This window comes from Leuciscus leuciscus (assembly GCF_965113295.1).
Source record: "Leuciscus leuciscus genome assembly, chromosome: 13".
NCBI lineage: Eukaryota > Metazoa > Chordata > Actinopteri > Cypriniformes > Leuciscidae > Leuciscus > Leuciscus leuciscus.
In genome coordinates, this window is record NC_138737.1 from 3,280,899 (window position 1) to 3,304,927 (window position 24,029).

A 24,029-nucleotide genomic window follows, 5' to 3' on the forward strand; every position below is an offset into this window, starting at 1 on the left:
TTCAGAAGGAGCTTTCTGCTGCTAAAAACTGAAACTATGCTTGATATTTGCACAATTTCAATAGGAAACCATACTGCCGTTTACTCATCGGGGCAGTTTGTACAAGTCCTCACAGTTGGGCAGCTTGTTTAATCTGCTGTGTTTACAAGTGCTGCTGTAATGAGCTAGGAGTCATGAAACATTTCTGTTTACTGGACGACCAGAGGAATTTTAGAGAGGAAAAAATAAGGTTTTCCAGAGACGTCAAGAAGAAAGCGAGTCAACACTAATGCATCTGACCCTAAAAAAAGGTACATGTACATAGTACAAGAGCCAGAAAGAAATAGTAACAGAAAGAAGGCTGTAGAGATGTGTTCTTTGTGTGACGGGGTTTGTGATGTTGTCGAACCTGCAGTGGTGCTTTCTAGTGGCCAGCCAGAATCCTCTCTCACAGCCGTAGCACTGAGCAGCCAGATGGTCCGGGTACCACCGGGTCACCTGCAACAAATACTGAGCTCTAAATAAAGGGACCAACTGCCTAATAAAGACCTAAAAAAATGCATAAAATGGCATTCACAATGCATTAAACAAAGTAATGTGATGTATTTAAAAAAATTTTTTATGAAAATCAAAATTTCTTTAGACTAACATGCAATGAGGAATCAGTTTTTAATAAGTAAATTGGGACACATTTAATGTCATAATGTCCTTAAAGTCAGTAGAAATATTTTTATCATAAATTCTAAACTCTCAAATAATTATTTATATACACTACTGTTCAAAAGTTTGGACTCAGTAAGCTTTTTTTTCATTCAGCAAGGAAGCATTAAATTGATCAAAAGTGACAGTAAAGACGGTATAATGTTACAAGAGATTTTTAATTCAAATAAATGCTGTTCTTTTGAACTTTTTATTAATCCTGAAAATTATATCGATAATCAATGTTTCTTGAGCAGCAATTCGGCATATTGAATGAAGGATCATGTGACACTGAAGACTGGAGCAATGATGCTGAAAATTCAGCTTTGATCACAGGAATAAATTACATTTTGAAACACTGAAATATATGCAGTTATTTTAAAATAATAATATTTCACAAAATTACTATTTTTACTGTATTTTTGATAACAATTAATGAAGCATTGGTGAGCAGAAGAGACTACTTTCGAAAACATTGAAAAAACTTACCGACCTTATATTCTTTCTCCATACACCGGTGCAACAAATCCAAAGTCTTTCTAGTACAATAACAGTCATATAAACAAAGCAAAGATTAAAGGTAGGGTAGGCAATGTTTTTCATAAACACTTTTTTTGTTATACTGGTTGAAACTCTCTTCACATCCTGATAGCAATCAATAATGGAAGTTGTCTAAATATTAAAACATGTACATATATGTTCTGTGGAAGTCTCAGGACCAAAAAAAATGTTAGTCCAATCTTTGCATTCGGTTCTAATGCAATGATACGATGCCTGTCAACCTATGTATTTGCATACTTCCGAGCACCTCACATGTCATCAGCGCGGCTATGCAACGAGCTTATGTTGAGTTCACGCCATGTCGTAACTGTTATTACGAGATGGCAGCCCGTGACGTTCTACTCGGAGCTGAACACATCTTCGGATTCGGATTTCTATGGCAATACTATCAATGGCGAAATGAATCTGCAGCAGTCAGGTGGTGCAAGTCAGAGCTTTGCAAGTTGTTTATGTGTGTAATGTTATGTGCTTTGAGACATGAGGTAATTTAACGTGTAACACTTTGCAGACTCTGCTCTGGCTGTGCTCATTCATGTTGTTTTGGAGGAGGCGTAGCTTTGGAGAGCGTACTGAAGGGAGGGTGGGATTGTATGCTTTCAATGCTAGCTTGCTATTGCTAGCCTCTCTGAAATTGCCTACCCTACCTTTAAAATAAACACAGTCAACCTAGTTTAATTCTGTACCTCAGTGTCCTGCTTGTCCACCTGCTCCCAGCTGGCCTCAGAAAATAGTTCAGTGCTGCAGCGGGACAGACAGTTGTGCTCCAGGTTGAAGTCGGAGTCTGTGATTGAGGTCTGACAAGAGAGATGGGGAAAAAAAACACGTCTCTTAAGATAAACCTTCAAACATGGCTGAAAAACACAAACCCAAACCAAGTGAGGGGAATTAAACACTAGTGTGCACGGCTCACCACTTCATCTCCTATGTCTCCGTTGAGTCGCAGCATCCCAGCAGCCTGATGGCTCTCCAGACGGCTCCAGAGCTCCTGTACCTGCCTCTTCAGAGCGTCCACCTCCAGCTGATGACCCGCTTCGATCTGCCGCAGCCTTTGCTGCACGGCGTCCGTGTGCAGGGTCAACCCGTCATCGTCGAGATGGTTTCGGGCTGAAGGGGGCTCTGGAGGGCTGAAGCTCGGCCGGCCCAGAAACCCTAAGTGCAGGCAGCGATGGTGGGAGCAAGCGCCCCGTGCGTGGAGGGTCAGCGAGCCACAGCTAGCGAGTGACACCTGTCGGCTAAGCGTGGCCCGTTCCCCGTTTGTGCGTGGCGTGGAGGGCTCAGGGTCGGGGGAGTCTCCGTTACACACAGAGTGGAGGAGGTCAGCGGAGGGCGGAAAGGCACTGAGAGACGGCCGTTTAGGGGTGTTGTTTAAAGTCCTGGGAGCGCCTTGCGGGTTGGCTGCTGTGCGGAGACCCTGTTTGAGGCACGACGATTCAGCGAGGGCTTTGAGAGGAGGCGGAATAATTAAGGGTGCCAGACTCTCCTGCAAAACGCCCAAGTCCTCCGTGAGCGTTTCTGTGGAGCTCTCCAAAAGAGAAAGACGTTGCTCAATGACGTCTCGCCCCGGTGGTTTCTCGACTCCATGGCCGTTACTCAGAGTCCTGAGGCCATTGGGAGGGAAATTTGCCGTGCTACAAGAAGGGTTGTGTTCTTGTATCATGCATTTCTCTAGGGTTACTTCCTCCGAGTCTTGGCTTCCCGAGGTATCCTGGCTGAGAGCAGAGGATGCTTCAGAATTACCATCTTCTGAACAATGGCCATTGACATTTCCATTTCCAAGGCTTTTAGCTTTGCTCTCCTGAGCATCATCAATACCACTGTTACTTTCTTCTGAATGTGCAATATCATCACTCTTGATGATATCATCACTCTTAGCGTGGTCTGTCTTTGCGTCTCTGCGGCTATCTGATGCAGACTCGTCTTTTGTAGCTTCCTGGAGAATGTTCTCCATTTGGCCCATAGCCACACCCACTGTCAGCTCTGCCTCATCAACCCCCTCCATCATTGGCAATCTGACATCCTCAGGCCCCTCCCCATTCTCTGTTCCCCCACTGGGCAATGTTCCCATAATCCCCACCACGGTCTGTCCGTTGACCCTCTCGTCTGGATCTGGAGATGCAGCACCTTCAGTCCCTGTCCCAATGTTGAGCTCCAGAGATCTGCGATGGTCCTGCCATTTCTCATTCAGACTGGGGTCGCTGGAACGTCGATTGGAGGTCAGAGGGTTTCCAACTTCACAAGCGCTAGGCAGGTTTTCAAACGACCGGGTTTTAGGACGCCTGTGGGCACAATACAAAACGAAAACAAGCTCAAGTCAACATGAAACACCATTTACATGTACTAGCAGAAAACTGCTTGATTGTTATATCGCTGAAAAATGTGAACTATTATAGCCCAGCAATATATTCAAAGTTCTATATATAGTACATCCTACTTTACCTGCGTATTCATGTAAAGTAATATGTACTATATAGCAAATCTCGGCTGCATGATTGTTTATATCGTTGCAAAAATGTAAACTATATTAGTGCACGGCTCTCTATATATTAAGTTTGGATATATATATTATATCCGACTTTATCTGTATAGTACCGTACTCTCACATAAGGTGATGTATACTATATAGCAAATCTCAACTGCTTGATTGCTTGTATCATTGCAAAATGTATATTTATATTAATCACCCAGCTAATCTAATCTGCTAAATGTTAATACATCATGATTAGCTGTATAAATAAATTTGACCTGATGTGATTTACATCCCATTTTATTTCTGTAATGCGAAATATTTAAGTGTAAAGCATTTTGCTATCAGTTAACATTAACCAGTTACCTGCCCAGGGGCTGGTCCTCAGGGTTGGCACCAGGTGCGAGGTATGGGGCACAGGAGTCATCTGAAGGGGTTGTGGGTGAAGAGCTGGGTAGGTAAACTGCTGTCCATAATAGGAGATTGCGTACGTGACACACAGGATGAAGCACCTAAAAGAAACAGAAGAGATATCATAAAAATTGATGCTTGATGTTATGATCAAGCTCAGCATTAGTTCTGGCAGGTCACGTCAGTCATGCTCGCATCAGCTGATCCATGTCTACCTATAGGAATACGACGCCTATCACAGCGTCCCTATATATAAGGTCCATTCAGTATTATCAGCAGCTTTATCGCGTTGCTGAGAAGCTAATTACCCTCCTCCATCCCCAGCTCCCCACAGTCAGGGATTCTGATATTCCTCTTCAAATCAGACTGTCATTTATATTGCTTTATGTTGTCACATTAAATTATTGTCGTGCAGCCATCATTAATGTTCTGAAATACATTTTTATTGGTACATGCTAGGCTACATGGATGGGCAGGGAAATCTTGCCCAGAACGGAACCACACCGCCAATCCAAACTGTATGCTAATTGTTAATCATCTTTGACGATAGTGGTCCTGACAGAATTTTAAAATGGGTGAATCTCACATAGAAATATCCAGGTCATATTTCACACAAAAAAAAAAAAAAAAAAAAAAGAATCGAAAGAAAATGAAACATACTTTGCTAAAATAATTGTTTCTTTATTTGAATTTCGTTATGTACTATGACCCGAGTGGAATTCACCTGATGTTTTTAGTTCAATTGATCTAATCCAAGCAGGAATAAAAGAGAAAAGGCACCCAAGACAGCATTTTTTATCAAGTGTAAATCAATATACCACTGAAAGTTTGAGGTGCAAAAACTAAAATTGTTGTTAAAGGCTGTTTACATAGAAATTGGTTGTCATCATCACATTGACCCACGAACAGTGTTGTTGTTGTTTACAAAAAAACAAAAAACATTAACTGAAATAAAATAATCAGCGACTGAAAAAAAAAATTTACTTCAAATTTTTTTATTTAGTGTAATTTGAAGTACTTAAATAAAAGTGAAATACCAATTAATAAAAAGTAAATAGAGATCTTTTTTTTTTTTATCTACAAAAAAAATCTACTAAAAAGTCAGGATACTGTTTTTGCTGGGGCAGTGTGAACTATTCCTAAGAAACAGGAAATGAAAGGAAACGACAGCGCCGGGTCTCTTGAGTAATGTAGAGGAATGCAAGCATGCGTTCTGAAGCCAGTAAACGCCTCCCTTCATGTTTACTCACTACATAAAGGTCAAAATAAACTATTACAAAACAGAGGTATGAATTATTAGGTAAAGGTGTTAGGAAAAGAAAACCTTGCTATGAATAGAATCAGTGGAGTACAGACATGACTAGCAATGGGCTGAAATATGGGCCATGCCAAATAATGGGCAGATTTTTGTTTTCATATTATTGATTATATTTGTACCCACTTTGCTTAACAGAAGACTGAATTTCAGAGCAAACATTTCCTTTATTAAATAAAAAGTTGTATAAAATAAATGTTTAACATTTAAGTGTCACGTGACTGAAGAGAAATTTAGCTTTGCATCACAGAAATAAATTACATTTTAAAATATATTCAAATAGAAAACAGTTATTTGAAATTGTAATAATATTTCACAATATTACTGTTTTTACTGTATTTTTGATCCAATAAATGCAGCCTTGGTGAGCAGAAGAGACTTCTTTCAAAAAACATTTAAAAAAATCTTAGTGACACCAAACTTCTGAAAGTTAGTGTATGTGGGAAGCTGACATGTGCAGTGATGTGACATGCTATACTCCATATGAAACAAGTTTTAATTAAACAAATTATTTCAGAACTCAATGCAAGATTTGAGCAACTACATGGAATATTCGCACTTTAAAAATGTACTTTTTAGCAAGTAAATTGCTTTTTTACACCGCAAGACTATTTAAAAACTTATAGTAAAGTCATCAAAATCTATCATATCTGCTCTTTAGATTTTGGCATCAGCTAAACCTCGTATCAGTCGACCACTACACAAGAGATGAGCAAATGTTCATAAAAGAGTGATGAGTAAAAGAGAGAAGAAGAGGTGACGTACGGTTTCTGAATGAGAGGAGTACAGCATGTTTCCGAAGGAGCGGTTGGCAGCTCTGAGGAGAGACCACACTGAGCAGGTTCTTTCCTGGATGTGTCGGTCTTCCCTCTCCTTCCCGCTGTTACACAGGAACGTCCCGAACAGACACGAGTACGTGTGCTGCACAAGCTTCACCTGAACACACAAAGCCAAAAGAATTCAGAGCTAGTTCAACAAATAGTTAAATCAAAGTACAACAAGAAACATAAAGGTTTGCAGCAACTTTGACCCACCAGAAAGGCTTCGTTGAACTCAAAGGAACATGGGAATTGTCTTTGGAGCTGGTGAACACAGTCTAGCCACTGCAGGAAGACAGGACATCTCTCGTTTAAGTCTTCCGCGTTCTCTCCGTGACCACAGCGGTCTGCGAACTTGTGACCGAAGTCCAACCACTCGGTCTCAACCAGCACCTGAAAACCCTGAAAGTGGACCGGATAGTTTCTGATTATATGATATCAACAGTTTTCCCAAATATGAGCATTCTGGGACCGGATTCACAAAACATTCTTAAGAATAAAATTGTTCTTAAATGCTATTTTCTTCTTATTTTCTAACTTAAAGGTATAGCGGAGGATCTTTCCAAATTTTAGATAAGACCCGCCCTCTCCACTTTTTGAAAAGTTTGATTGATTCACCAGAATGATTGACAATTAGGAGGACCAATAGTTTAGACTACCCACCAGGAAGTAAAACATCCTCCGCTATACCTTTAAGAGAAAAGATACGAATATTTGGTTATACTTTATTTTAAGGTGTCATTGTTACAGTGTAATTATATATTTAAGTACTCAGTAATATTAAGCAACTACATGTACTTACTATAGGGTTAGGGTAGGATTATAGGGTTTGGTTGAGGGTTAGTTGCATGTAATTATGCATAATTTACTGTTATTACTATGGTAAGTACATGTAACATATGTAAAACGGACACTGTAAAATAAAGTGTTACTGAATATTTTGTATTCCCAAAAACATTTTTAAAGAAGTATTTATATTCCTGAAAAGAATGTTCTTAAAAATCTTTGGAAATAACTTCTTAAAGTTAGTATGACCCCCAACCTGTCTTTAATACCCAAAGGTAAGATGTTTAATGAATTTATTGGGTTGTTTCAAATAATAAGCATTACATTTAATCATTTAGCAGATACTTTTACCCAAAGTGACTTACAAACGAGGAGATCAATAAAAGCAATCAAATTACAACATAACTAGCTACATATAATACATATCACCAGTAGCATGAATGTGGACGAGTACTCTGAAGTGACACGGTCAATCATGAAAAGAGTGATATACATGTCATGATGTGTTCACTCAAGCTAGAACTAGCGACGCAGCACACGCATGATGCATTTACTCTAGATAAACTGCGAGAAAGACGTGTGTGCAGATGAATGGGAAAGACCACTACACCTTGAGTCAGGCTATTTTAAAATAACTATTTTAACTTGACATGGCGTATTAAACACACCACACTAAGTGATACTCCTGTCAAGCCAGTCGCAACGAAAATACAGGCTTTGAGGAGTTTTTTATTCAGCGAGTCTTGGGCAATACCAACCTTTCAATCAAATAGCACCAAAGCCCGTCATTTTCTTCTTAAGAAAATATCTGAGAACTCGTGAGTTCATGAGAAATGTTGCAATTTCAAGAAATTCAACATTCTTACAAACTTCTTAGAATTTACAGTAAATGAAGAATTTTCCTCTTTCTTAAGAAGGTTCTCGTGAATCCATCCACTGGTGTTTTTTTTACACCTTCAAAGCACAACATGTATTCAACATCAGAAAATTAGATATGAATGTTTAAAATATAGTTATGCCTCCTCCAGTGCTTAAGATGACTCATGCACCTCTCCTGAGATCCACAACTAGATCCATGGACTTCAGATTTCTATCAAGTTTTCCATTTACTTTTGCCATATAAACAGCTTGCTATTCTCAATTATTTGTGGAAAAAAAATCAAATGTGGCTTGATAAAGTGCAGCAGCACCACTCTAACCCTCAAAGAGTCCGTACAACGTGAATCCTGATAACCTGAAATCACAAAAACCCAGGGATTTACTACAGCAGAAGAACGACTCTCCATTGTTTCATCCGTGACTCCATGTTAATCACAGGCTTCAAGCTCAGGAAACATTACAAATATTTTTACATTTCCTCTAAGCCATTGTCAATGTAAACATGTCCTTGTGAGCATTTCAAACCACAGGATTTAAAATAAGCCCTTGTGGATTTTTCCAGCATGTGATATAGCTTACAAATTCCTTTTGTAATAATTCAGAGAGTTTTAATGTTCTTCTCGGTTTTTGTTCATTACTAGCCTGACATATCGTCATACTCGTGTTTCAGCCAAACCAGGAAAGAAAATGCCTCTGCACTCAATTGGATAGACCTACAACCAATCAGAGAGCAAAGGAGTAAGTGACGCATGTTGAGCGACGCATACAGTAGTTGTCAACAGAACTCAACTGCACGCACGCTGGAAGAAGTAGAAGAAGAAGATGAGTGTAAACGATCTTTGCTTGCCGGTGTTGTAAAAAGAATAAGGATACACGGAGTGCTTACCAACATGATCATCATTTTTGAGAGAAATAGTAAAGGTGAATGCAAATACAAGTTCTCCATTTAGGCTTAGAACTCGACAATACAGCAAACAAATCCCAAGCGCTCTTTGGTGATGTGAATGATTACGTTATTGCTGATCATCTGTCAATCTGACAATTTGATTGGTCCAAACAGCTCTGGTTCGAGCATAGTTGCTCCACAACGGATCAAGTCCAGACCGAACTTCCCGACCTCAAATGTTGTGGGCGAGGCTTAGTTCGGCTGGCATCCAGGCTAGGTCATTACAGCAGAGCTCACCTCAATGGTGCGGTAGTACGGGTCCAGCAGGAGTTTGGCCAGCGCCGCTATCTGAGGGGTGCGATCCCAGCCGTCTGAGCAGTGCACCATTACGGGCCTGTGGTCGCGGTCCACGGCGTTCACTACGAGCAGAGACGCCTTGAGCAGGAGGGACAGATGCTGCAGCCACTTTGTGCTCTCCAGAGCAGACAGCCAGCTAAAAACACAACAAAACTCACCATTACACACTTCTACACATCTAATGATCAGGGTGCTGAAATGTGTTCAAGTAGAAGAAAAAAAAAGATCAGGACCGTTTACCTGTTTAAGGTTATAGTATACAAGGTTTCTTGCACAAAAAAGTTTAATAATATTTAGAATTTAAAAAGTAGTTTTCCTTTCTTTAACTTGTAATTTGACACAAAATGCAATGCAATATGGCTGACAAACATCTGTGTATAACACAGGTGGCATATTTTCATATATTAAGTTGCTGAATACTTAATAAGTGATGACATATACACTACAGGGATCAACGTTAAGGAATTCAGTTCAGATTTTTACTTGCCCTGCCAAAATTTCAGTGGCCCCACCACAAAAAAAAGTAATAAATAAATAAATAAAATAGTTATTGTTTTCATTGTGTTTGAAGTTTGAACAATGCAACCTTAATAAATAGGGTTATGACAACCAATTTTCAGATTCTTGATTTCAATATTGATGCCACAGCAAAACCTACTAGCCTAATAACTATATCAATTTCCAGTATTATTAAAAACAAGTAAACAGTCAGTAATAAAATTAGAACAAATAATCAAATTATGAGCAATAGCACAAATAAACAGTGCTTTCCAGGTTTTCCAGGTTTTCCAGGGCGGTCTAACTATAGTCTTCAGGTACATAAATTGAATTAAGTAATCAAATTTAAAATACTCTCCAAAATGGGCATTTTGACATAATTTTGTGTGAATTTGTCCATTCAAGTGCAAGAAGATGTGAAAGAGAATTCAATTTTTTAAATAGTTTTTTTTTTTGAGAAATTAATACTTTTATTTATCAATGATGCATTAAATTGAACAAAAAAGTAAAGAAATGTATAATGTTACAAAATATTTATATTTCAAATAAATGCTGTTTTATTTCTATTCATCAAAGAAGTATAAACCGGAAATCAGGAAAATAGTGTGTAAATCTTAATGGAAAACTGAGAATAAAAAATAAAAAAAATAAAAAGAAGTGGTTTGACAAGTGTGGGAAGCAATCAATAATCATTATAAAAGTTTTTCAACATGGTCAAACGCAGCCAAAGCAAACTGACATTAGTCAAGGAAACACAGAGTGCGGGTAACCGGAGGAGACATTCGAAATAATCGTTCCCACGAGGAACATTAATCAAAATCACGTTTAAAAGGAAATCACCTTTGCTTGACCATTACTACCTTAAGCAGAGACATTTACAATCAGAATAATCAGAGCAGGGAATTTGATTTTTTTCCCCCTCTCAACAATTCACGTCTGTTGCCTAGAAACGCAGCTCTTGGTCAGAGAATATCATACTGACTAAAAAGAGAAAGAGAGAGAATGACAGAAAAAGAGTCACTTGGAAGACTCCCTGTTGACTTTACAACAAATGGATACGTGGAAAAGGCGCGGATGGAAAGGAAGCAAACACGAGCCAGCGCTGGAAATCACAGGCAGAAATGATGCCAGGGAAATAACAATAGACGGGAAGAGAAGAGCTCATAAAGAAACTAAAGCACTTCTGCATTTGTACCAAACTAATTAGCTTAAATAAAACATCTGATTCAAAGCAAAGAAGCATTTTGTTGACCAGTGTTATTTTAGTTTTAGTTATACACTACTATAGTATTTACTATAGTGGATGCTCACACTGGTGGTGGTTGAGGAGAGATCCCCTGATATGATTGTAAAGCGCTTTGGGTGTACAGTAGTACATATGAAAGCGCTATATAAATGCCTCATTCATTCATTCATTCATTTATTAATATTTTGAATTAGCTTTTAATTTTTTTATATTTTCAGTTTCAAATTTAGTTTAAGTTTTGGCTATTTTGTTATGATATTGTTTTCATTCGTTTTTTTAAGTAAATATTTCAGCTTTAGTAATTTTAGTACTTCAACTTATTTCAGTTAGTTGTCAAGGCAACATTTCTAATTTTCATTTTAAGTGTAATGTGTACGTTTATCATGTTTTTCTGCTCTATTTCAGTATTTCATTAGTTTCGTTTTTTTTGTTTACAATAACAAGACTGATGTTGAATACATTACTAGTTAGTCCTATTTTAGATAATTCTAGGTAGATAACTGTTACAGGTTTATGAGGTCACAATGGACACAAATAATGATAAACTTATATCAAAAAACCTCACAAAAGTTTATATGCAAAAAAAAAATAAATCAATATCACTATTTTGAATATCATTACGTTTTTCCTCCATACAAAGATTAAGAGGGTCATTTTTAGTAGGCCTTAGATTTTGAGATAGATTAATTCATTTGAACAGGTTGACAGTACTGAAGCATTAAAGAAAAAAACATGTCATATCCCTAAAAGGTCGAAATATATAAATAAACAAAGGGACACACTGCAACCGCAGCAGACGTTCCCTGGAAGACTTACTTGGCTGGATCGGGCATTTGGGTGCAGAGGAAGCGCAGAGACTGGAAACTCTTGCGGATGGAATGGATGTTGGCCATACCCATGAACACCACCTCACAGTTAGGGTAGTACTCTACAGGGGAGAGCAACACGCCATTAATGAGAGGGGTGTCTCGCTTTACTGTGATTGGTAAAAGAGCATCTATGAGACAGTACCTGGGCATTCACACCCTCCACCTTTGGCTCTGTTGGCTACGGCAGCAGCGTATGACCTGGCGTCCAGGATCAGAAGCTTTCGAGGTTGGATGGCCAGTGTCTCCACCTCTGAGCTGTTAGTCATGGACGAGTCTATAGAAAGAGAGAAGTAGAAGATAAACATGTATGCATAGACATTATACAGGCATAAGTCACACAATAATCAATGTACGGAAAAGGAAATTTAAGATGTTAGTTCACTGGAAATATTTGATGTTGCCATGATCACCCTTTATCAGATTTGACAACTAAAACCATCTGCTTTATAATTTGAATTAGGCCATGTTCCTTTCTAAGTGTCTATGGCTTAAATAAGAACAGTATTCAGTTCTGACCGAAGTCCACATCTGAGAGGTCAGCTCCGTTAGTGTACTCGCGGGAGAAGGAGCCATTGGACACGCCTTTACAGGTGCTGCTGTCCACGGCACAGGCTCTGGCGATGGACTGCACCAGGTGCTCATCATCTGCATTCCTCCAGCCCCACCAGCTGACCTCAGGCTGACCACAGCGAGCGATCACTGCCCCTGTGCTCTGGTGCCTGGGAACGAGAAGTGAAAGACCTGCACTATTAACCTGAAGGCTCTAGGCAGTGCTGTCATTGTTAACCAAAACTAACAATATTAAAAATAGTGGTTACAGTTTATTTTAAAGTGTCATTGTTATAGTGTAATTATGCATTAAAGTACTGAGTTATATTAATTACCTACATGTACTTACTATAGGGTTAGGGTTAGTTGCATGTAATCATACATAATGCATAGTTATTACTATATTAACTACATGTGTAACAAGGACACTGTAAAATAAAGTGTTACCAAAATTGTCACTAGGTTTTGGAGCAGTTTTCATTCTCCATGCTTATGAACAGATGAAGCTGACTGACCTATAAACCACAGCCGGAAACCTCTTCCAGGAGCGGAAGGCCGCCACATTCTCCAGCTCCTTATCAGTAATCCAGGCTGGGACCAGCAGCATTTGAGGGTAGCTGGAACACAACCTGGTAGTGCCAGGGGGCAAGTAGAGGGCACTGTGATCAGATCAGGGCATCATACTGACTGATGCCTGTCTAAAGTCATCTAATATTGTGCGCGGCCCCTGAACAGACCCACTGAGCGCAGCAGAACGGGGTTGAGTGTCCAGGACTGCGTAGATGTTCTTAAACTCAGAGTGTTATGAGTTTGAGAGAGAAACACTCACTTGTACTTGTTGTTAATCTCAGATACTCTCCAGGCGTTCTGAGTGTCGAAGCCCATCCGCTCCACCTCGTTATGGAAGCGTGACGTCACATGATCACCTGAAAGATAGAGGCAAGTGAGGGGTTGAGATGAATTCTGAAGGATGTTCGAAAGATGGACTAGTTGCAGGACTGAACAAATTTAGTGAGGTTCTTTTTATTTATATCTTTGAAAGATATTCAAGAGTATCTTGTTTGTACTCACTAGGCGTTAAAATAAAATACAGAGATACAACTATTTGTGAGACATCTAAGCACACAGGTTAAAAAGTACCTGGCCTACACAGATCTCCATGCTGCTCCTTCTCTCCCGTGTACAGATCCACGCACCACGCGTGGAAGGCGAAAGAAAACAGCTCCTCTATCCGGGAGGGTGGACGGACCACCACGCTCAACCTTTTCAGCCACTCCTGACACTGCTCAAATGTTGAAAACTGACACCTGTCAAAACACACATTAGATCTACTGCATCAGAGGGACACAGGGAAACGAAATCAAAGAGAGCCAGAGAGACAGACTGGGCTGACCTGGATTACTGTACAAACTGGTTATTGCATTTTCAATAGACACAATAATAGTCAAAGACATTCTGCTTCAAAATAACACTAACAATGATACGTTTTCATAGAAAAGGAGATTAAATAGATCATGATTCTCAATATACAACTAAACAAAATAACATGTCATTTACTAGAGGTTCTCAGCGTTTCTGAACACATCTCTTGAATGAATGATTCAATGACATTTAGTTTTTTAACAGGAACCTGTCACCACCTAATTTTTACTTTTAAGTTTCTTCCAAAATGTGATTAGATTATTTTGATCGCTACCACAGACATTTTATCCCGGTATTTCTGTGATCATATGAATTATTGTTATGTTTGTAAAGCTGTTTAATACCTATACATGACAACCGATCTCTCTGGCTAAGAGGCAGCGCCAACGCAGATCTGAATGTTTGCTGTGATCGTACTTATCAAAGGTTTAATAGACTTAAATCTTTGTCATTTAGGAATAAAAGGATCGTGTGGGTGTTTGACTCAAGATTGGGTCATGACATGGACTGCTGATTATTCTAATATGTTCCTTGAGGTTCACATGTATAATGTTAATAAAGGTTTTGCACAAAAACAAAAACAAATATGTATGCGAAAAAACAATTACTTTCAACATTTTACCCATTTTTAGGGGCGGCTCCTTTAAGGCTTGTCAGTAAACGACCTCTGTTATGATTGGCTAATGTCATTGGATAGGAAACAGTATCAACGCCCACTCGCAATTGCACGCGAGTATGTGTTTTGAAAACATTATCCATATAAAACCGTCATTTACATATAAAGCATTATTAAATCATTTACTTATGGTTCGTGACGCAGCTGCTATCAGATCCAGTACAGATGATGGCTGCTTCATCTCTCAACAAAAGTTTATTTGCGAAATCTCAATTCCACTGTGTCTCACTGACAAAATAAAATGCTCAGAACAAACATATAATCCTTCGACGCGATCCGGGGCGGCTTTAATATACACCGTCCACTTGTTTCCGATGCTGGGATCCTCTTAAAGTCTGTACAGAGACGCAAACAAGCCGTTTAAACTGTACGTGTCAAGTTTCACTATTCCATTTGTCCTGTTGTTGACAGACTCGTGTGAAGGATGTCAGAAACTGAACGCGCACCTGAATACTGTATCCAGTGTAGACAACATCAGTGATTATAATGGGTTCTACGCTCACAACCAGTGTAGCAAGTAGGGCTGTGACTTTACGTTCGAAAATAGATTGCACAATCGATCAGACCACCCAACGCAAGTTTCGAAAATGAAAATAGGCGCGTCCAGCTCACGATACGCCCGCAGCGAACGCGCATCACACAGCAACTGCAGGCTCTGACAAACACGCATAACAGCAAATTATACTTCTGCATAATGTGTCTCTTTTTACAACAAAACTGTGAATTCTGCCGGTATGCAGACAGTCTCATGCGTACAGATACAGATTCGGGCTACGAGTCTACAATCGCCTACGTAGGTGAAATTTGTTTGACGTTTCTAATCGTAAACACAGCCATGTTGAAGCCGGCAGTGATGTTTTTCATTGATGTTATGGCTTATTGTTTTTCAAGAATGTTGCACACCTGTTTGTCATTGTGCACAAAACTTCACGCCAATAAATCATCAGGAATATTTGCTGACTTGTGCGCGTCTCAAGCGCCCTCTTTACGTTCGAGCTAATGCCTGTTAGTTGTCCGTGGATTTGCCCATATTTGCCGTTTAAAATGGAAATGTCTTTAGACATGGAAAATAGATTTTACAATCGATTCAATGAACACTTATGTCTCAAAAATCGAACAGGATTTTTTCACAAAAGTGACAGCCCTAGTAGCAAGTGTCAGCCGTTAAGTGACTGAATGCCAGTGGGCGGGGCCTGTGGTGCGATGATGTATAACTATTCGTCGATGTCTTGCTCTGGAGGCAGGTTTATGCAAATGTATTTGCCAGTGTGACATCACAGGTCACCCAATATCAAAACAAGCTGTTTTTCAAGGTTGATTAAATTTGTTTGTGATTAAAAGATGTTTTAAGTTATAAAACATATAACTTCGAAGATGCTCCTGAATGTAATAGATTGCAGAGCAGGGCCATGAGGTGTTTTCTTGAAGTGCACAGGTTCACTACTAGAGCTGCGCTAGAGGGAGATATGGGTTGGGAGCCTTGTATGGTGACAAAAGGCGGAAGTAATAAGATTATGGAATCGTCTTATTAGATTACCTGAAGATAGACTTACTCTGAAAGTTTTTGATTGGGATAAAGCTCACAACTACCCCTGGTCAATGGAGGTCCTTGGAATACTCTCATCAGTAAAAGCACAGTATATATTTACAAATGATTTACAATGTGATATATCTCAGGTCAGACAGTTTTTGTTTAATTCTTATAAAGAGCAATGGCAATGACAGGTGTTAAATAAGCCCAAATTGAGAAGCTATGTTCACTTTAAAAATGATTACTCCACAGAGCCTTATGTTAAATGTTGGTTAACTAGATTACAGAGGTCTTTGTGTGCCCAGCTCAGAGCAGGGGTGTTGCCCTTGCAGATCGAGGTGGGGCGCTATAAAGGTGTCCCAGAAGAGGACAGATTATGTGTTTTGTGTGATTTAAGGGCCGTTGAGGATGAATGGCATTTTTTGTTTTATTGTCCTGTATATCATGATTTAAGAATGGGTATGTATTTGAAAATGAAATTTATAGTTTGGCTAGATATGTGGAAAAGGCGTGGAAACTTATATCCTGACCTAAATTGACAGTGTTTTGTTTGTTTATATTGTGAAAATGATGGTAATGTACTTTGTATGATGGTCATCTTCCTATGTACTTTGTATAATGGTCATCTTTCTGTATTATGTTTGTTTTATGTCATTAGTGTCTTTTAAGCCTATTTGGGCTGGGCATGTAAGTGCAAGACACTTTAATAAAAAATTCAATTCAATTCAATATAAAACTTGCTGAATGTTTTAATTGTACAAAGATCTCTTCTATGTTAAAAGATCAAGGCAAATCTGATTTCTCGTGTCATGACCCCTTTAATGATGATTCGTGCCGCTCTAATAGATAGACTCACCTGACGACCTTGCAGTCTTTGCAGGTAATGTGCAGTTGAAACATTTCCCGACATTCTACACTTTCTATCAGCTGCAGGGGAACCTGAAAGAGAGAGAGAGAGAGAGAGACAGAATAGACATTCAGACATTATTTCTCCATTACTGGCACTGTGAGTCTCAGCACACCACACGGAGCGACTAAACCGGAAGTCACCATTAACCCACCCAGTGCTAATGATTATATCAACCTGCTGAATCAATCACACTGAAAGTTTAGACGGGCTTAGAGTTTACAAACACGGTTAGTGATTAGCGTCTGCAGCTTATTTCAGACAATCTCATTCTTTGTTCTGCAGCTCAAGTGTTGAACGGCCTTGCATGCCAATCAGCTTCAATCAAGTATGTGTGGACAGCATTGCAACTGTGCGTTTCAAAACGCAGTTCCCCTTTAAGCTCTGGAACTTGCTCGTGATCACACGTTGACCGCATGCAAGTCACATCAGACCACGGCTCTCAAAACTGCAGCTCGCAACATCATGCACACAAACAGACCGTTCTGTGATTACTTACTGACACCTCACACGAACAATTCTGTTCACAGAGAAAGAAAAAGAGAGGGAAGACAGAGTCACGAGGTGGACGTGTACACTGCGAGTTTTGGCTCATCTGTGATACACACATTGCTGGGCTGCGGTTAAATTCCACTGTACTAATCTGGCCACACTCAAACATTCCTAGGGCGCTTGTTAAAGGGTTAGAGAACACTAAAACACATTTGTGAGATATGAACTGATCCATATTATGGATGGCAAACTTGTAGTCATTTAGGAAGTTGACTACTAAGATTAGTATTTTTTTCTCTCCAAAAAGGTCTCTCTAAATGTAACCCCTTTAAATCACCAGCACTACAGACATTAAAAAGTGTGTTGGTATCAAAGTCAGGCATGTGATCAGCTATGGCCAAAAAACGGATTCATGATATATTGGCTGCGTCCGAAAGCTGAAGACAGGACATGTAACGAAGGTATGAAGGCAACAATGTGAATCCAGTGATCGTGATTCGAGACAGAAGGGGCCTACTGACTAAATATATATATATATCGTATTAAAGTTGCGGTTGGTGGTCAGTTTGTGTGCAAATGTACGTTTTTGACCAACTTTTTCCACTTTTGTTGTCATTTCAAGTGATAAATTACTGCATACTAATTAAATATTTGCTTGGTTATCGACAAAGCTCGCTCTATTTTGTTGTAGATCATTAAACCATTATGATGCCTCTGTCTCAGTCTGTCTGAAATCACTTTGGAGAGGTACCTTCGTGTGCAAACCTTCTTGAATAGATATATATATATATATATATATATATATACACACACACACCTACCAGCATTTGGTAGTTTGTTCATAGTAATTTTTTTATTAGATTTTTCTCGTTAAACATCACATAAAACTGTTTTTCCCCCCTCAGATTAACGCAATTCATGTTGGTCGTCATACCTAGCTTGGAAAATATGGAAATATGCATAAATACGGAAAATTTTTATATAAATGGTACCGAAAATCATCCAATTACTATCAGACTTCGCAACCTTTGCTCTAAGCAATGTTCCTGTTATTACACACAATCCATAAGGCATGCCAAGTTCAACTTTTAAAAACACGTCTCAAGACTCCTGCACTCTGCACTCTGAGAAAAAAAAGAAAAAAAAAAGACACTTTAACAGAAACAACAGTAATCACATTCTCTCAATATCCTTCCTCTTTCAAGTCCCAGCACTGCACAACAGCTTAGTTGCCTCACTGGCTGGTCTGCTATAGACACACACTCACAGTGTCAAACACACACATCACTTTCTCTTCTTCTCACGCTCAACACACTCCCTCTTTCACAGGCACACAGAGCGCGTCACACTCATTTACTCTGGTGAATAAGTGACTGATGAATCAGCACTGAGCTGATCACCCACAAGCCACAAACAAACCCAGACGCCTGGTCGCATTTAAGCGAACTGAAGAGCACAACACGTTGGAGGAATATTTCGGTACAAACAATTCAAACTTAACAGTATATCTGTGAATTATCACAGGCAATAATTTTGATAATAATTTTGTCTCTCAGTTTGTAGTGCACTTACAATGAAAGCTTAGCAGGAAAGAGTCTAATTTAGAGATAATTTAAGGGATAATGTGCAGCCAGACCGTCATTAATGCAAAATTAACCCCAACAGAGATCAGGACCCTTATGCAAAACAGTTTGGAGTGGAGTGTATGCAAAAAAAATATTAAGCATAATATATAATATAAGCACTTAAAAAAATTAAAAAATAAAAAGTGGCTGTACATCCGCTTTAAACCATCCAGTACACAGTCCCCATAGGCTGCCATTGTAAGTGCATTACTGTAGATGTAATTTACATGCATTTTTACAATCTCCTGACAGAATGGCCAGATAATATTCTGCATTTAACCCAGAATATTCCTTGTGGGCCATTCCAGCAGTCGTTCAGGAACAGGCAGCTCTGTGTGCTACACTGAATCATGACTGCTGGTCTATGAGGGGTAAAGCAGAGCAGATTATTAGTATGTACCGGTAACCAAAACCTTAATATAGTGCCATGTTGAAAGCATGGGGGTGGACAATCCCAATCAAAAAGCCACCGCAACCATGGCAACAGACCCAGGAAGAAACTGTGAAAGAGAACAGCTAATAAAGATAGACCTGTTCAATACACATACAGGGTTGATGGCCACTAGCCAGTGTTAAGAGTGCCTGATGTAACTGTGGCTCTCTGTCCCTAAATACCCTTCACAACATCTGTAGGCTCTAAATATAGCAGCAAGCCATGGCATGCGCCACATAAAAGTATCTTTCAGTGACCACTGGGCCGGCTAGATTATACACCATACATCCACTACAGCACATCAGACCACGATAGAGTTTCACTCAAGAAACTCTGAGCTGAGGGTGAAAAAATAAAAGTCACACTGTAAAAAAAAAAAGGCACCCATTATATTTCCGCATATTAATGTCGCCCAGATTTAATTGAACAGATTTGGTGTGATTTTCACTGTTCATATTGTCAAATATGCACAAAGCATTGCTGTGTTGCATGAGGAGAAAATAATTATAGTTGGGCCACATTCAAGTTGTGAAGTCAAACTTTTGAAAACCAGCTGAATTAAAAGAGGAACAAATGAGAAAATGCCTGAAACGCAAAGTTTGATTTGGTTCAGATGCAGAATATCTGTTTATTCCACTTCAACTGCTTAGATATGTAAACTGTTCATTGCTCCTTGTTTCATTATCTCTGCCAAGTAGGTTTTAGTATATTCTGTGAAGAACAAAGAGCTCATACATTAGTGTTTGGCAAACTTTGGCAACAACAACTCAGTAAAAGTTTTTTTATAAAAAATAATACTTCCCAGACTCATATCCTTAGCTACAGACTATTAAAACCTCTATTTGCAGTTCAAGGAGATCTGGTAATATAAAGCACATTTGTAAAGTGTTGAAAAATCACACAACTCACATTAACAACCGACTCTTTAAACTTGATGTGCAGGCGGTAGCTGGACATGGCGATGACGGCATCTTCCGCCCTGCCCACGTACTCCGTAAACTCTCCATGCAGCTCTGGGAAGGGCACCTACAACAGATGACAATATCACAAACGTATATCCAACATGATCAAATAAGACCAGTGCAATTATTTAGGTGTTTACAAAATAAACACTTATCAGCAGAAAAATACCATTCATCTACTTCCTGTCAGAGATGCTGATAACAAAGGCTGTTTTGAAACCTAGAGAGCTCTCTCGCTTTTCTACTGTCGACATATCATCAAAACAGAAATTGTACCTCATAATTAAATGATTTGAAATGCTGTTAATAGTCAGTCATGTGTGACACGTACATTATCTTGAATAAAAATATTCACAGTGCTTTCTAAGAGATGCAAGTAATGCAGTCTTCGGTTTTGAACAAAACAACTGCCTACTATTTGGGACAGGCTACACATTGCGAGCACATTTATGATTAAAACCAGGCCACCTTTAAACCGGACTTAAAGGTGAAGAATGTGCAGTAGTTTATGCGATACGTTGCGCCTCCCCAAACTCAATCACAGCTCTTACGGGTACTTGTGAAGGCATGTCTCAACAGGTAAAAGTAGGCTATTTTCAATAAAAGGTCCAACACATTAGGTATACTTTTAGCTGTGTTGCTATGTGTCATAAGTAAGCAATTGAGTAGGCTCATTAACACTCTGTCCAGAGTAACCGCGAGCATCTCGCTTATAATAAACCCACCCAATGTATCTGCATTTTTTAAGCACATGCAAAACATATTTGAGGCCGTTTACACTGGACACATCAAAGTAAACCTTATAAATTGGAACATTTGTCTATCTGGATGAGTGCATGATAATGATGTAGTGAAGCATCCATTTTAGCGCATTGATTTGCGATGCTTTCGCACGTTCATGACCCGTTTAATCTTTGAAGATCTAAATGCAGCAAAATTTGGCTTGCACTCCTGTAACCAAAACAGAATGATTTTTCCCATGTAATGCATCAGCCACGCTCCCACAGTGGATAAACACCCTCTGGCTCCGCCTGCTACAGTAGCCACGCCCCAAACTCTCGCTATAGGTTGAGCTGGAAAGAGATTGACGGACCTGAGCGGACCGCTCTCAATGTTCTGATGGTGCCTGGGGGGGGCTCAATGTTTACACTTTTGGGGGAGATAAATCCATGAATGGCATAATAATAGTAGTCAATGAACAATAAACTGGGTTAGAGAATGTTTTTTTTTATTTCCCCTCTTGGTCAGAATCAAATAATAGTTATATTAACGGTCCCACTACACCCTAATAAACATCATTCATCTTGGCAGTGGTCTTGATCCCCCTGCTTACCTGAAGATCATCTTCCTCCAGGATGGGGGGCTTGCGAGGGAAGATCTGATTGGCCTGGATGCACTCCAGACTCTGCTGCCCCTCCTCCTCCTCCTGTCAAGCAGAATATGGATAAGAAATGCACTGCATTACACAATGTTATGAAATACCATCAAGCATAATGTAGCTAAAAAATTAAAAATAAATACAATTATATATACATCATTTATATTATATATACTTCAGATATATTTGGCAGGGAAATGTGCCACATACTGTACATGTCATTAAAAATCTATGCAATATAATGCAAAGAATTGAAACGGTTCTAAAAAAGGAGACATTTTCTTTATGCAAAATACTTTAAATAATTTATTTTAAAAAATTATAAACCCATATAAATCTACATTTATTCTTTGTTTCTGATGTGAGACGGACAGGTTTTCATTATTCACTCCACTTCACATAATTTATGTTCTGCTGCAACGATACAAGAGTGTGTGAGCGTCTTTATCAAAGGCTAAATATTTGACATCACACGTTATAAATGTACAAACTCCTTTTCCAGCTTTATCACTCTCGGGGGCCAAAAGCCACACTGTTATACGGATAAAACATTGTTCATGACTAAACCTCTGATTAAATGAGTGATTATCAAAGTTAAACTGGGGACAGAGTGATCACAGCATTACCTAAACCAATACCATTTTTGGCTGGGCTTCAGAATAGCAAAACATTTGAATTGGCAAACGGAGAGTTTGCCAGGACTTCCTGCTCTGAGGTCACTTCAGCTATTTCTGATACAACAGGCACGCCTGTAACCGATACAGTAGCCGGCTTTACATAAGACTCTCAAGGAGAAGAGTTATAGTAAATCATGGCTACTACTATCATTCACACAGACGCCAGTGAGAGACACATAAACATGCAATGCCAGTGAAAGGTTTGGACACATCTACTTACTTAGAATAATAGTAGTCATCAAAACGAACTAACACAAATGAAAGTATGGGAATTGTGCAGAAACCAAAAACATTTAAACAAATAAAAACGGCAACCTTAATGAATTTCAGTGCAAAACATATTGTTAGAGTTGTGTGCTGCGTTCAGCACAAGCTTCATGATTCATGACAGCGATGTGCAGGGCAAAAGTCACTCCATTCACTTCTGTATGCAGGAATGAGAGGCTACGGCCCGCGGTAGCCTTGAGAGTTCAGATTGGCAGAGAATGTTTGGACTCAGTTTCCACAAATAGGAGAGACTCTGTGAGAGAGGGCAGCTGTGTCGCCATGTTGTCTAGCTCAAACACGGGAGTCCTCAAGACGGAGTGATCTGGTTGTGCCATAATATGCTGCCCAGTCAAAGACAGGAGTGTACTGGATGAGATATGATCAGAGGAGGTGTGGTTCTGTATAAACCATGTACTCTTTTTCTATCAGTTTATTGTTCTCTAATCTCTCTCCCTATCTATCTATCTATCTGTCTATCTATCTATCCGTCCGTCCGTCTATCGGTCTATCTATCTGTCTGTCTATCCGTCTATCTAGCCATCTATCCATCCATCCGTCCGTCCATCCATCTATCTATCCGTCTGTCTATCCATCTATCTATCTGTCTGTCTATCCGTCTACCTGTCTATCTATCATCTATCCGTCTATCCATCTATCTGTCTATCTATCAGTCTATCCGTCTATCTATCCATCCATCCATCCGTCCGTCCGTCCATCCATCTATCTATCCGTCTGTCTATCCGTCTATCCGTCTATCCATCTATCTATCTATCTGTCTGTCTATCCATCTATCTATCTGTCTGTCTGTCTATCCGTCTATCCATCTGTCTGTCTATCTATCCGTCTATCCATCTATCTATCTGTCTGCCTGCCTATCCGTCTATCCATCCGTCCGTCCGTCCATCCATCTATCTATCCGTCTGTCTGTCTATCCGTCTATCCATCTGTCTGTCTATCTATCTGTCTGTCTATCCGTCTATCTATCTGTCTGTCTATCCGTCTATCTATCTGTCTGTCTATCCGTCTATCTATCTGTCTGTCTATCCGTCTATCTATCTGTCTGTCTATCTGTCCATCTGTCTATCCGTCTATCTATCTATCTATATCTATCTGTGTGTATTTGCTGGATCAGCAGCATAGGCATCTGTGTGTAATGCTGACAATGGCCCTCAGCACGGCTCAGTAAACACACCAGAGGGGCCGTGCCCGGGGAGGCTCATTGTGGGCACAGGGAAAGAACATTACAGGGCACAAACGGACAGAATAGCAAACAAACAATAATGTGCATTACTCATTAAGAACGTGTAAACAAACACATCAATCAGAATTCGCACATAGAACG

General features: G+C 39.4%; 1 protein-coding gene and 1 long non-coding RNA gene across 23 annotated transcripts in view; one reads left to right on the forward strand and one right to left on the reverse strand.

Moving 5' to 3' along the window:
* The window catches only part of mtmr3 (myotubularin related protein 3), a 40,835-nt gene that overhangs the window by 6,561 nt on the left and 10,245 nt on the right, over positions 1-24,029 (reverse strand). For 5 of the 21 annotated variants that reach the window (XM_082187844.1, XM_082187831.1, XM_082187841.1 and 2 more), the window contains exons 4-21: positions 21,699-21,791; positions 20,313-20,429; positions 17,353-17,373; positions 16,803-16,885; positions 13,458-13,624; positions 13,147-13,243; positions 12,833-12,946; positions 12,285-12,487; positions 11,911-12,042; positions 11,716-11,827; positions 9,096-9,291; positions 6,464-6,649; positions 6,195-6,365; positions 4,070-4,215; positions 2,150-3,515; positions 1,923-2,033; positions 1,172-1,213; positions 389-477 (exon numbers count right to left, since the gene is read on the reverse strand). In XM_082187844.1, coding sequence (XP_082043970.1) covers positions 389-477; positions 1,172-1,213; positions 1,923-2,033; positions 2,150-3,515; positions 4,070-4,215; positions 6,195-6,365; positions 6,464-6,649; positions 9,096-9,291; positions 11,716-11,827; positions 11,911-12,042; positions 12,285-12,487; positions 12,833-12,946; positions 13,147-13,243; positions 13,458-13,624; positions 16,803-16,885; positions 17,353-17,373; positions 20,313-20,429; positions 21,699-21,791 — 3,446 coding nt within the window. Of the gene's footprint in view, positions 1-388; positions 490-1,167; positions 1,218-1,922; positions 2,034-2,149; positions 3,516-4,069; positions 4,216-6,194; positions 6,366-6,463; positions 6,650-9,095; positions 9,292-11,715; positions 11,828-11,910; positions 12,043-12,284; positions 12,488-12,832; positions 12,947-13,146; positions 13,244-13,457; positions 13,625-16,802; positions 16,886-17,352; positions 17,374-20,312; positions 20,430-21,698; positions 21,792-24,029 lie in introns of all 21 variants that reach the window. The other 16 variants (XM_082187832.1, XM_082187843.1, XM_082187845.1 and 13 more) reach the window with 8 other exon arrangements.
* LOC309513265 lies at positions 21,748-23,760 on the forward strand. 2 transcript variants are annotated; one of them, XR_014211390.1, is made up of 2 exons: positions 21,748-23,178; positions 23,225-23,760. It is a non-coding gene; the product is annotated as an uncharacterized lncRNA (long non-coding RNA). The 2 variants fall into 2 exon arrangements; XR_014211391.1 differs by having other exon boundaries at positions 21,748-23,174.